The sequence below is a fragment of the Talpa europaea genome, assembly GCF_964194135.1.
Source record: "Talpa europaea genome assembly, chromosome: 4".
Lineage (NCBI taxonomy): Eukaryota > Metazoa > Chordata > Mammalia > Eulipotyphla > Talpidae > Talpa > Talpa europaea.
The window spans coordinates 84090951-84104812 of NC_140070.1; the positions used below are offsets into that span (position 1 = coordinate 84090951).

The window sequence follows — 13862 nt, forward strand, 5'->3', positions numbered from 1 at the left end:
TCACCACGACCAAGCAGGATTCATTCCAGGGACTCAAGGATGGTTCAACATCCGAAAATCAATCAACGTTATCTAGCACATCAACAAAAAGAAAAATAAAAACCATATGATAATATCAATAGATGCTGAGAAATCTTTCGACAAAGTGCAACACCCATTCATGATAAAAGCCCTTAAAATTCTCGGGATACAATGAACATACCTCAACATCATAAAGGCCATGTATCACAAGCCAACAGCCAGTATCATTCTCAGTGGTGAAAAGCTGAAAGCATTTCCATTAAAGATCTGAAACAAGACAAGGATGTCCACTCTCACCACTGCTTTTTGATATAATACTGAAAGTCCTAGCCAGAACAATAAGACAAGAGAAAGACATACAAGGAATTCAAATAGGAAAAGAAGTCAAGCTATCACTATTTGCAGATGATATGATAATATACATAGAGAACCCCAAAAACTCCACAGAAAAACTAATTCAACTCATCAATCAGTGGCAGGATACAAAATCAACATGCAAAAGTCAGTAGCCTTCCTATATACAAACAATAAATCTGAAGAAGAAGAAATCAAAGAAACCATCCCTTTTATTATCAAAACAAAACAAATCAAACACTTGGGAATAAACCTAACAAATGAGGTAAAGGACCTATACAAAGAAAACTATAGAATACTGTTAAAATAAATAGAAGAAGATACGAAGAAATGGGAAGACATTCCCTGCTCATGGATTGGAAGAATAAACATTATTAAAATGGCCATCCTACCAAAAGCTATATACAGATTCAATGCTATTCCAATAAAAATTTCAATGTCATTCTTCAAAGAAATAGAACAATTGTTGATGAAATTCATATGGAATCACCAAAAACCCCGAATAGCCAAAGCTCTACTGAAAAAAAAAGAAGGAAATGGAGGCATCACACGCCCAGACTTCAAACTATACTACAAAGCCATAATCATCAAAACTGCATGGTATTGGAACAAGAACAGATATACAGACCAATGGAATCGAATAGAAAATCCAGAAATAAACCCACAGATTTATGGTCAACTAATCTTTGACAAAGGAGCAAAGACTATGCATTGGAGCAAAGAAAGTTTGTTCAATAAATGGTGCTGGGAAAACTGGGTCGCTACATGCAAAAGAATGAAGCTTGACCACTACCTCACACCATACACAAAAATCAACTCAAAATGGATTAAAGAACTAGACATAAGACCTGAAACCATAAAATACATAGAAGGAAATATAGGCGAAACACTACGTGATTTGCACATCAAAGACATCTTTACAGACACATCACCCAAAGCAGTGATAGTGAAGACAAAGATAAACAGCTGGGATTACATCAAATTAAAGAGCTTCTGCACAGCAAAAGAGAAAATAACAAAAACAAAGAGAAACCCCACCGACTGGGAGAACATTTTTGCACCCAACACTAATGATAAAGGACTGATCACAAAAATATGCAAAGAGCTGATGAGACTCAGCAACAACAAAGAAAATAATCCAGTCAAAAAATGGGCAGAAGAGCTAAAAAGAAACTTCTCTGAAGAGGAAATGCAAATGGCCAACAGACATATGAAAAAATGTTCAACATCACTTGTAATCAGGGAAATGCAAATCAAAACTACCATGAAATACCATCTCACACCAGTGAGAATGGCACATATTAAAAAAACTAGCAACAACAAATGTTGGCGAGGTTGTGGAGAAAAAGGAACTCTCCTGCACTGTTGGTGGGAGTGCAAACTGGTCCAACCACTATGGAGAGCTGTGTGGAGATCTCTGGACCTACTAAACATAGAGCTTCCATATGATCCAGCAATTCCACTCCTAGGTATTTACCCAAAGGACACAGAAACATCAATTCCAAATAGCACCTGCACCCCTATGTTTATAGCAGCACTGTTTACAATAGCTAAGCTTTGGAAACAACCCAAATGCCCAAAAATAGATGACTGGATCAAGAAGATGTGGTACATATACACCATGGAATATTACTCAGCATTCAAACAAGATAAACACATGCAATTTGCAGCAACATGGATGGCGCTGGAAGGGATCATGCTCAGCAAAGTAAGCCAGAAAGAAAAAGAAAAATACCAGATGGTCTCACTCATAGCAGGAATCTAGAAAACTTAAATAAGGGCCCAGAAAAAAGAATAATTATAAGAAAGTAAAAATCAAAATCAACAAACAACTGTGAACCAGAGACACTCTATGGAGGTGGGGGCCGGGGAGGGGAGGGATTGGGGTCAAAATAAGGGGGTTGCAATTTTATCGGTAATATAAAAATAAAATTTATATAAAAAAAGAATGTTGAAATTATGGCAAAAGAGCTAGACAATTACATTTTTATTTAAAATATTTCTTGGCCTCTTCCCAGAATGTACATTATTTTATATTAAGTTTCATGACCTGACACCTTGTTTTATAAGCAGTTAACTGTGAAATCTAAGTGTTGTTGAACAGCATAGTTATCTGCTATATAAAAGAGTCTATATTGGCTATTTGACTTTGCCTTTTTTTGAAACTAAAGAAGTAAAAGTGTGGGTAATATTTTTAGAATCAGCTGAAGAAAGAGAATGGAGAATCTATGAAAAACAGCATTGGCCTTAGATATCTTGAAGATTCTTTGAGTGGATTAATTAATAAGAGACAGTCTAAAAGCAAAAAGAGACAATCACGCTTCATGACACAATATACAATCTTATTTGTTTTTCCCTTTACATACTAACCCATGACACCCTAGCCATTGGGTAACACGATTAGAGTCTGTGGAGAGCCGTTCTGGTGTGGACACTAGGCTTAAAGAATTCTCTGGCTTACAGCAGAGCAACTTGCAATCAATGGGATAAAACTTATGACCTGACAAAGTTTACAAAGTTTACAGGCAAACAATACTTAAGCCAAGCAGGATATAAATAGAAAATGATAGAATTGTGGGTCTCCCTGGTGGTGCATGGGGTTAAGACAAAACCAAAGAAGCTGTCCGCAGCCTCAGCAGCACAAGTTCTATCCGCTGGACAGGAGCAACCCACATTGCGTGGCAGACCTTTCCTGACTCTCCTGCTGCTCCCCTCAGCAGTGTATTTCAGTCATTCTGCCTGTTCTGTTCCCCACTCTGTCTCTGGTGAATCCTCTCACACCCCCCATATCTCTGGCCTGTACCCTAATTCTTGTATGCATAAATAAATAATTTTTTTTAAGAAAATGATGCAATTGAAACAGTGGGTTATTTATTTGGATATGATAGAAGTTTGAATTTTATGTATTTTATTTCAACTTATTTCTATGAGGAACTGCCTATGTGTTGTGATTTTAGCTATGCTACGAGGTCCTAAGGGTTTTTCTGGATATGTTGGATACTTTCAGTGTGACAGCAGATAGGAGGGAGATAGTTTGAAACGTGCATACTGATAGCGATGCTATAGATACACAGGGTTTAGGCTGAAAGCAGGAATTCTTGAGGTTTTTCCTTGATGAAGGGTTGGGGGCTAGGGAAGAGCAGAGAAGAGGACATCAAGATACATGTTTGTTTCCAAAGAAAATGTTTATCTTCTCATAATTCATTCTGTGCTCAAAGCAATTTCCTACATTGACTTTATTTTTCTTGAAGACCCTTTTGTCTCTTAGTGACATTTCAGAGAGATCATATGTGAATAGCCTTTGACCTTGTCCATTGCAGACTAAACATAATGGCCATTTAACTTTCATCTAGTGCCAGCCTTCCCAATAATCCTGCAGTGCTTTTTCAATAGTTTATTGAGAAATTTTTTTGTTTCCAAGACATGACTTTCTTGCCTATGTTTCCTTCTATTCACTTCATTTATTCATTCATAGATTCATTTTTTTCAACATATGCACACATATGTGAACATGCACATCCACATGCCTTGTCCTGGAGAAACTCATACTCTGATAGCAGAAATAGTTGTTAAATTACAATAATAATAATTTGCCCATAATTCATTTTTTTGTGCCTTAATTTCAATGGGTCAAAGATAATATCCTTTCAAGGTTGTTTAATATGTGTTTTTCTCAAATTTGTGACCATACAATTAAGATGGTTACTAGATAATATTTTATTGTGAATGACTTAAGTCTGGATTACAAAAATGTTTACTTTAATTTTTTTAACTCCCAATCTAAGTAAAACATACTGTCACTCCTGACAAATTTAGCAGATATTTCTTCTATTTGTAATTATTTTAGGCACTATCCTTTAGGTAGAAAATTATTATTTCCCTTCCTGTGGACTACTAGAACACATTTCTACAACCTATTCATTCTTTGGCACTTTTATAGAAACTGAGATAAGTGGTCCAATTACTGACAGTTTTGATGGTGATGTTGATGTGATATTGGATGTCTGCCCTTTTGGAATAGCAATTTAATTCTACACAGTCTACTAAATAGCTGTAGCCTTTCTCTGTCTGCACCTTCTGAATAAGGGCATTTTAATCTGTTTTGCGATTTACATGTTTGAATAAATACGGCATGTGGGTTGACACAAAAATTCTAATAAGTGGGAATATAGTCTTTTATTCCCTTCTCAATGCAAAAACATTTTTTTTTAAGAGTAAGGTTGCAGTAGTTTTTTAAAACTGTCCTTTATATAAAGTAGTTTTTCATAGAGATGGCCCTTATATTGTAGATAAGATTTTCAAATAAGTAGTTATGGTCTCTTTTACCGGAGCTATAAAACAATGAGTTTCTGCACATTTCAAGCATTGAGTTTCACAGTATTCTTCCAAAAATAATGGAGTGTCCAAAGCCTTTGAAAGAAAAGTGAGAAATGTAAGGAGAAAAGAGGAAGTCAGAGAGAATCTCTGATACTGTGTAAATAATGGGAGCAGGTTAAGTAGGGCTAAATGGGGTATAAATGCTATGAGTGTCTGGGAGATGAGAAATTTAGAATATTTATTCAAAATAAGACTATAAAGTAGTCTTTTTTTCTATCCATTTAAACTTCTTTGTGATTGAAAAAAATGGAAATAGTAAGATCCTCAATGAAACCTGTTCATTTATTTAGAGCTCAAAGTACCCAAAATATCAAGATGGAAGAATTACATACTGCTATTAATTAGGAACATGCCAACTTTCCTTTCATTTTTTCTTATCACCATAGAAATAACTGAATAATTTGGGGGAGCCAAGGCTTTATTAGGTGACTCAATGCTACAGCTTAATGACCTTATTCGCTGGCCTTTTAATGGATCATATCTACACCTGGGTTCTCCCTGCCTGTCTCCATGGTTTGTTCTTCTGTCTATTGGTCGGCTTTAGAAATAATTATGAGGGGCCTCCACTGTGGCGCAGCGGTTGAATGCTGGGTTGCAAAGCTGCCCGCAGCCTCTGCAGCGCCGGTTCAATCCCCGGCCACCGGGTGAGGGTCCCATATGGCGCAGAGACCTCTCCTGCTGCCCGCTGCTCACCTCAGCAGTGTACTTTGTCAGTCTGCCTGTTCTGCTCTCCGCTCTGGCTCTGGTGAATTCTCTCACCCTCCTGAGCTTCTGACTGTACCCCAGTGATTGTATAAATAAATAAATAAATAAATCTTTAAAAAAAAGGAAATGATTATGAGACTGATGCAAATAAAGCTGTGTCAATCAGCATAATAATATAAAGGTTAGAGATAAATAGCAATATGTGGAGGTGAGGATAAACATGACTTATATTTTTCATCAAAGATTAAATATTAATTAATTTGATGATGTTTTCAGTGGTAGTTCTTATTCTAATGTATAACCTGCTTTTTAAATAAAAACTAAATGATTTTTTGCCTTTTTCTATCTAAGCAAATAGAAAAAGAAAATAATTTCTGGTTATTATAGTTTATTTTTCATCTGAAATAAAAAAGAATGAAGGTTTTCCAGAAGGGACAGAGAGGTTGAACATGATTTTAAAAAAGAGCATGTTGAAGGGTATGATTTTGTTTTCTAATTTTGAGAAAAAACTAACATCACCATGTCTGTGTTACTTTATATTTTTTAAATTATTTTTTAACCACTTTCCCATCTGGTAAATACCAATTTTTCTTATAATCCAGAAGTTTATTTTTGTTGTATTTGGTTTACCTGTTTTTTTTTTTCCCTCTGTTATATTTTAAATGAGATTTCTAGTGTCTTATGTGGGATAGAAAAGTTTAATCAGAGACAACACCTATATTAAAAATAAGCAACACAACAAAAAGAAAGCCATGACACATTAAAACGCTACTGTGTACAGATACTGATTTTGGTTTCTAGATAAAAGTTTTGTTATTTTATATTTTTTTAAACATTTATTTATTTATTTTATACAAGCACTGGATACAGTCAGAAGCACAGGAGGGTGAGATAATTCACCAGAGCCAGATGGGATTGCAGAGCAGGACCGATGAAGTACACTGCTGAGGGGAGCAGCGGGCAGCAGGAGAGGTCTGCACGCCATGTGGGACCCTTGCCAGTGGCTGGGGATCAAACTGGTGCTTCCGAGGCCGCGGGCACCTTTGCAACCCAGTGCTCAACCGCTGCACCACTGGGGAGTCCCAAAAGTTTTTTTTTTTTTTTTTTTTATTTTTATTTTTTTTTTTTATAGAGGCATGCTTTATTTATTTGTTTGCTGGGTTGTTTGTTTGTTTTGTTTATACATGCACTGGGTACAGTCAGAAGCGCGGGAGGGTGAGAGAATTCACCAGAGCCAGAGCGGGGAGCAGAGCAGGCAGAAGGACCGAAGTACACTGCTGAGGGGAGCAGCGGGCGGCAGGAGAGGTCTGCGCGCCATGTGGGACCCTCCTCCGGTGACCGGGGAGCAGCCGGGGATCGAACCGGCGCTGCAGAGGCCGCGGGCAGCTTCGCAACCCAGCGCTCAACCGCTGCGCCACCAGGGAGGCCCAAGTTTTGTTATTTTTAAGAAGGAGTGATCCTCTTTGGGAAAAGGTTGTCTGAAAAATAATGCCACTCTATAAGGGACTTATGAGGGGTCAACATAATAGTCCTATATTTGTATAAAGCAATTTATGTTTGATTTTTTTAGGAATTAAATGTTGATTCTGAATCTATATCAGGGTAGATGCCCAGAGCATACAGATTTTTGTCAATCAAAACTAGATTAGTTAATGTGATAACCTGATTTTCAGTGTAAAGTGGTTATCTAAACAGGATGATATTCAAATAGAGTACTGCTGAAATCACACACACACACTCTCACACGCCTTTTATTGTTTGCTTAAACTTTTGGGAAGTAATAGCATGTATTACAGTTAATGGAACATGGAATTAACTATTAAAAGCTTTAACTACAATGTTGTTACTAAGCGATTCAGTAACCTCCTTTACCTTTCTGGGCTTTAATTGTGCAATAAATTCTCTTTATCAATTGATTTTAGCAAGAAATGCCTTGCCTTGTTTTGCAGACTCTATTGGAGAAAAAACTCAAACCTGAATTTACTGTTGCCTGAGCTTTCAAAAATCATGATAAACTTTTGGATGTAATTCATGTACTTCTATTTTTACAACAAAATTGTACTGAAAGAATAACTGCTTTCTTAGTGGGTTGATTGATCTCTTTCTTGTTTATCTTTTTCAAATAATCTATAAAGTCTTCCTGTTTTTATTGTGCAGTTGGAATAAAGATTATATTCTGTAATGTGTTATAAATCTATGTTGTTGTAAAATTAATATTCCTTAAGTTTACTAAAGGAATGCTTATTAAGACTTGGTGAATTATTAAAGTACAGGAAATTTACTCATTACTCTCATGTTTAATCCCATGCTATCAACCTTGTCTTTATCATTTGATAGCTTCATGGAACACATGAATTTTTAAAATGTTTGCAAGAGAAATTATTAAAAAATATTTTATTAAAAAGGTGAAAAATGTTGTTTATTAAATAAACATTTTCAAAGCTTTATTTTGATACAGCCATTGTACTACTACAACTTCTGTTTTATTACTTGGCTTATTCAATCCCTTATTATTATATAAATTAAATTATATTTTCATGTGAACTCCTTAAATACATAGTAGGTATTAATATTGCCATAACATTGCCATTAAATTAACAATAAAAATTTATTGGCTTTTACTGAAGTTAATGTTGATTTTTTTCCCTTCAAGTTTATAGTATTTTTATACTCTGGTAGGGACTAGATAACTTTTGTTTAAAGCCAGCAGGAGGAGCTCTCACCTTGCTGGGTTCAATGTAGTCAGTGTGCCTGAAAAATCTGAATTTGTGGGGGTTTTCTAAATAAAACAATGATAAAATTTACAATTTATTGTATTTAATGATACTAAACATCTCTAAAATCCTCAGTGTTATTTTAATAATCAATGTATCATTCTCTTATGTGGAATGCAAATTTGAAATTTTATAGTTTTTATGAATTTTTAAAAGGTATGATTGCAGTTTAGTGAGGAAACTTATGTAACTCTTGTTTCTTGAATCTAAGAAATGAAAAATATTCTTCCTAAGCATCTATATTGTTGTAGGTATATACATATTTTTCATTTGTTTTAAAATGAATAACTCCAGTTTATAAATTATAAATATTAAGAACCAGTTTTTATAAATATGTCTTTAAATTAAATGTCAGTCGACTAATTTGTCATAATTTATATATGTAATCTATGAAAAACAAATCTCTGTTAGTAGACTTCAATTCATATTAGGAATTTTGAGATAGTCTGCTCCAGTATCTCTTTGATTTAAATTGCATGATTTATAGGTAATGCTTGCATATTTTTTTTTTAGAAATCATTGTTGAAAAAGCTAGTGTAAAAAGATGTGAAATATTTCAGCAGTAGAAATAGTGGTATCATTGCATTGACCAAAAAAAAAAAACAATGAAGTTTTATATTCAAACTTAAAAAGGTAGAAAGAATACACTTTCAAAAAAACATTTAAAGTTTCTAAATGTTCTTAAAAAAAACATTTTAAAGTTTTAAAGTTTTTTTCAAGATTATTTATACATACAAGAACTGGGGTACAGACCAGAGGTGTAGAGGGTGAAAGGATTCACCAGAGACATAGTGGGGAACAGAACAGGCAGATTGACTGAAGCACACTGCTGAGGGTAGCAATGGGTAAGTCAGGAGAGGTCTGCAGCAGCATGTGGGGTGCTCCCTGGCCAGGATCAAACTTGTACTGCAGTGGCTGGGGAACGCCCCGTAGGCTGCGTCTTAACCCCTTGCGCCACCTGGGAGGCCATAAAGTTGTTTTTTTTTTTTTTTTTTTAAGAACATGCTAGCATTAATCTCCCTAGTTGGAATATGAAACAATCGTTTTGTGACCTCGAGAAAAATTAACTTATCTGAGCCTCAGTTTTCTCATCTATAAATTGGATATTTAAAAAAATTAAAACAGGGCCTCCCTGGTGGCGCAGACAGTTAGCGCAGCACTGTGAGGCTGTCCGCAGCCTCTACAGTGCTTGTTCGATCCCCGCTGGCCTCGGAGTAAACCACATGGTTCGATCCCCGCTGGCCTCGGAGCAGACCTCTCCTGTGTCACCTGCTGCTCCCCTCAGCAGTGTATTTCAGTCAGTCTGCCTGTTCTGTTCCTGGCTCTGTCTCTGGTGAATCCTCTCACCCTCCCGCGCATCTGGACTGTACCCCAGTTCTTGTATAAATGAAAATAAATCTTTTAAAAAAAATTCAAACAATTTATATGACAATGTACAGATTATGTAAAGAAGATAATATGTGGAAAGTCCATCTTACAGTGTCTGTGAATTAGTGTTACTCCTTTACCAGGCTGCTAGGAAAATAATGATGTATTAAAAAAAAAATGTGCTAGATAAGTGACATTCAGCTTTTCATTGCCCAGAAGTAGATACCAGTATTACATGTTTCTGAATTCTTTTCAATACTATATGCTGAAAATAAAAAAAAGTAAAAACAGCTTTAATTTGGTAACAAAATATACTTATAGCTTTGAATATTCATTTTAATTAGTTATTAATTATAATTCAGCTTTTTTCTCTAACGTGGCTTTTTTGGTTATATTGAATGAATCAAGATGTCAAATATTTGTGCATTTGTGTATGAATATGTGAACATGTGTGTGTGTATTCCCTATTGTGCTTTCTGTCTGTTACTTCCAGATTTATTGAAATTGTTTATTAAATATGTTAATATGGACTCAGTGAAATTATAAAGGGAAGCCTTTTAAAAACCCTAGCCTTTTATGTCTCCTTTTTATCTCTTTTTGTGATGTTAACATCCTTTGGAGACCATTAGCTAAATATATTAATTCATTAGGAGTAGAAAATGTCCTTCATTTTTCATTTATTTTTTATTTATTTTTTTTTTAAAACAACTGATTTTTTTTTTAAAGATTTATTTATTTATTTATACAAGCACTGGGTACAGTCAGAAGTGGGGGAGGGTAAGAGAATTCACCGAGCCAGAGCAGGGAGCAGAGCAGGCAGAAGGACCGAAGTACACTGCTGAGGGGAGCAGCGGGCGGCAGGAGAGGTCTGCGCGCCATGTGGGACCCTCCTCCGGTGGCCTGGGAGCAGCCGGGGATCGAACCGGCGCTGCAGAGGATGCAGGCAGCTTTGCAACCCAGCGCTCAACCACTGCGCCACCGGGGAGGCCCCATTTTTCATTTATTAATGGGAATATTTCAATAAGATAAATATTCCTTTATTAACTATTATTTTACTCAGAAATAGCTTATATAGAAAAATACAAAATAAATGTTTGATTCTTTTCAGGTAACTTACTTGTTCTTAAAATGTGGCTTTCTTAGTAGTCTGCGAAAGTGATCAGTAGGTATATTTTATCATTATATATGTAAGAGATTAAGCATTTTTGAAGTGTTTCAATTCCTTATAGTCATTAACCTTTTGTGGAAGCCTCTGCAAGCTGGTTCCAAGTCCTTTTGACATGAAACACGTACTCCTTGTTTTCTGGCATAAGGACTACAAAACACCACTTAAGAATTAGTATTACAAAAATAAGATAAATGTATGCTAAATCTGACCAAGCCACTAAATTTATCTACCATTTCAGAAAATACAAAGAATAGGGAGAACCATGATAATGATATCTCATAATAAGGAAAAATCTAAAATGTGACAAGAACAACCTAGTTCTTTCTCAGTCAGTTAGATTTTAAATAGTGAAAAAAATAATTGCATAGTCATTAGGGAACATATTAAAACAGTGAGATGATTGCACATCTGTTTGAATGCCTTAAAAAGAAAAAAAACAAAAGCAACAACTAGACAATACCAAGTCCTGGTGTGAAGCAATTTGAAAATCATATAGTCTGCTAATGGGACTAGAACACTTCAAAGCTGTGTTGATGTACAGTTTGACAGTTTGTTAAAAGAAATATTCTCCATACAACTCCGAAATTCCACTCCTAGGTATTCACTATGGAGAAATAAAAGCACCGGTTCATATAAAAATCTGTATATGGAAATTTATAGTGACTTTGTTTATAAGGTCCCCAACTAGAAATAGCCTATCAAGGAGGGAATTCTGTACAAAAGAATACTTTCAAGCAATAAAAAGAAACTATTGAGATATACAATAGCAATGATGAACCTCAGATGCATTATACTACATGAAAGGCTACATGCTGTATGTTTTCCTTCCTTTGATATTTTAGGAAAGGCAAAACCACAGGGACAGAAGTCAGATTAGTTGTTGCCAGGGGCTGTGGAGTAGAAGGGATTTATTAAAAGAATTTCAAAGAAAATTGTGGAGTTAATGGAAATATTCTATAGTTTGATTATAGTATTATCTACATGGATGGAGGGGTTTGTCACAGTTCATAGAAATTTACATTTTAAAAGTGTTGATTTTATCGTATGTAAATCATACCTCAATGAATCTAATGAGAGCAAATATAATGGGGGTAATTATAGGTTAAAAAAATTTAGAGGGGAATATCAGTGCACTGTAATATATAATTAGGTAATTATTAAAGTTGAGGTGTGAGTACATGGAGATATATTGTACTTTTTTGTTACATTTTGAAATATTTGACAATTTTCTACAATAAAAAAATAGCTGCTTTACAAATGCATGTTTAGTGAATAAATTTTAAAAGTAGTAAAGAATATTCTGCAAACAATAAGTAGAGATTATCCCAAAAGTTTAAGCAAATTTCATATGTAAAAATCAATAAGATATCAGGGAGTAAAATAAAACTATGGAATCCTTATGGTAGATACCAAACAACAGAATCTAAATAATACTCCCAATAGCATATTTTTAAAGTACTTATATATGTAGAAAAAAATTCTTAAGTAGATGAAGAACTACTAAAAACTTTTGATAACATACCAAAGCATTATTTCTGACTGTGGCCCGTGGTCTACTAGCTTCTTGGGGTTGGAGGTATAATAGTTAAAAGTAAAGATTGGTTGAATCATGGGCCTGACCTATTTATTTGAAGGGAAAAAAAAAAAACCTACAAAAATCCTCACTTACTGTTCCCCCCATTCTATCCTCTTTTGTAATTGTCCTGCTTGCCCAAAATTATCCCCACTCCTAGTCCCTCCTGCAACACTGACAACTTATTTAGTCACAGCTCAGTTACTTAATAGAAGGTCTTATTTATAAAGGAAAAAAAGTATTTCTCATCACATCTAATTAAAGGCCACCTCATCCTATCCCAGCTCAATTTGTATCTCTGTGAAATCCTTTTAGACATGTCCTACAACATTAGCCTGACTTAATTGCTGATCCAGTTCATTTAGCATTGTTAAGCACATACTATATATTTTATGTTAGCCTATAACTACCTCATCTATTTTATCATTAGGTATTCTGCATTAACATTTATTATATACAAATAATTTCAAAGTAAGTAATACAATTTAATACTGCTAAAGTGCTAAATAATACTAAGGTTGACATTAATGACTTAAATAACTGATGGATTTTTTTCATCAATTGAGAAATTCATGCAAGTTTTTTTATTTCTTTAATTCCAGTTGTGTTGCTTGATACAACAACTGTGCTGGGAGAACTAGGATGGAAGACATATCCATTAAATGGGGTAAGTTTAAATATCACTTTGAGATTGATGTTTGTTAGGATTTAAGGGTCTTTTATAATAGTAAGAGCAGCAGTAGACTTTTGACTCTACTTTGTATAAATTTAACATGCAATTTAAATACCATAAAAAAGATTAAAATATAGTTAGAATTGATGATCAGAGGGTATGATATGTAAAACATGTGTGATTTGTTCTAAATCAGTAATTGTTTTTAACATGTAGTACTATTGGAATATTTCCCATAATAATAGTTTATTTAGAAGTAAATTTCTATGTGTAAGTCCAAGACTTTTTATGTGTATTTATTAAATTTGGTAATCTCAGTGCATATTTGTGCATAAACAAAATTTATATTTCCATAACTTAAATGAGATTTCACATAAAATATCAATTTTTTATTGAATGAGTCTATTTAAAAAAATATGTGTGTTTTCAACTAGGCAAGAAGATTTATTATTATTAGAATTTATTGACTGGAAGTAGTTGCTTTTGAAAAACTTATAAGGATGTGTAATTTACAAAGCACAGTTTTTCAGGTACTGACATCATTTTTGCTGCAGTTATGCTTATGTTTTGATATATTTTCCATCATTTTCACATGTGTATATTAATACACATTTTTTACATTTTGAACTGAAATTAAAGGATGCTTTGAAGATTTTTACATTGGTTTTTGGTTTAAACAAATCTTTATATAATGGATGTAGTCAAATGTTTTCAGATATACTTGTCAGCTTTTCTTTCTTTTCTTAGAAATTATGTTGTCTCAATCATTACAATCTTTGTTGGTCTTTTTCTACTGATTCTTTTATTCCTTCTGCAAAATTAAATTGATAAGAGAAGTTGACCCGAGCA

At 34.3% G+C, this 13862-nt stretch overlaps 1 protein-coding gene across 4 annotated transcripts in view; it reads left to right on the forward strand.

Moving 5' to 3' along the window:
- Positions 1-13862, forward strand: part of EPHA6 (EPH receptor A6) — a gene marked incomplete at both ends in the record, with an annotated part of 657283 nt that overhangs the window by 49654 nt on the left and 593767 nt on the right. For all 4 annotated transcript variants that reach the window (XM_084232801.1, XM_084232803.1, XM_084232802.1 and 1 more), the window contains one exon: positions 12943-13007. In XM_084232801.1, the coding sequence (XP_084088927.1) occupies positions 12943-13007 (65 nt within the window). The remainder of the gene's footprint in view (positions 1-12942; positions 13008-13862) is intronic.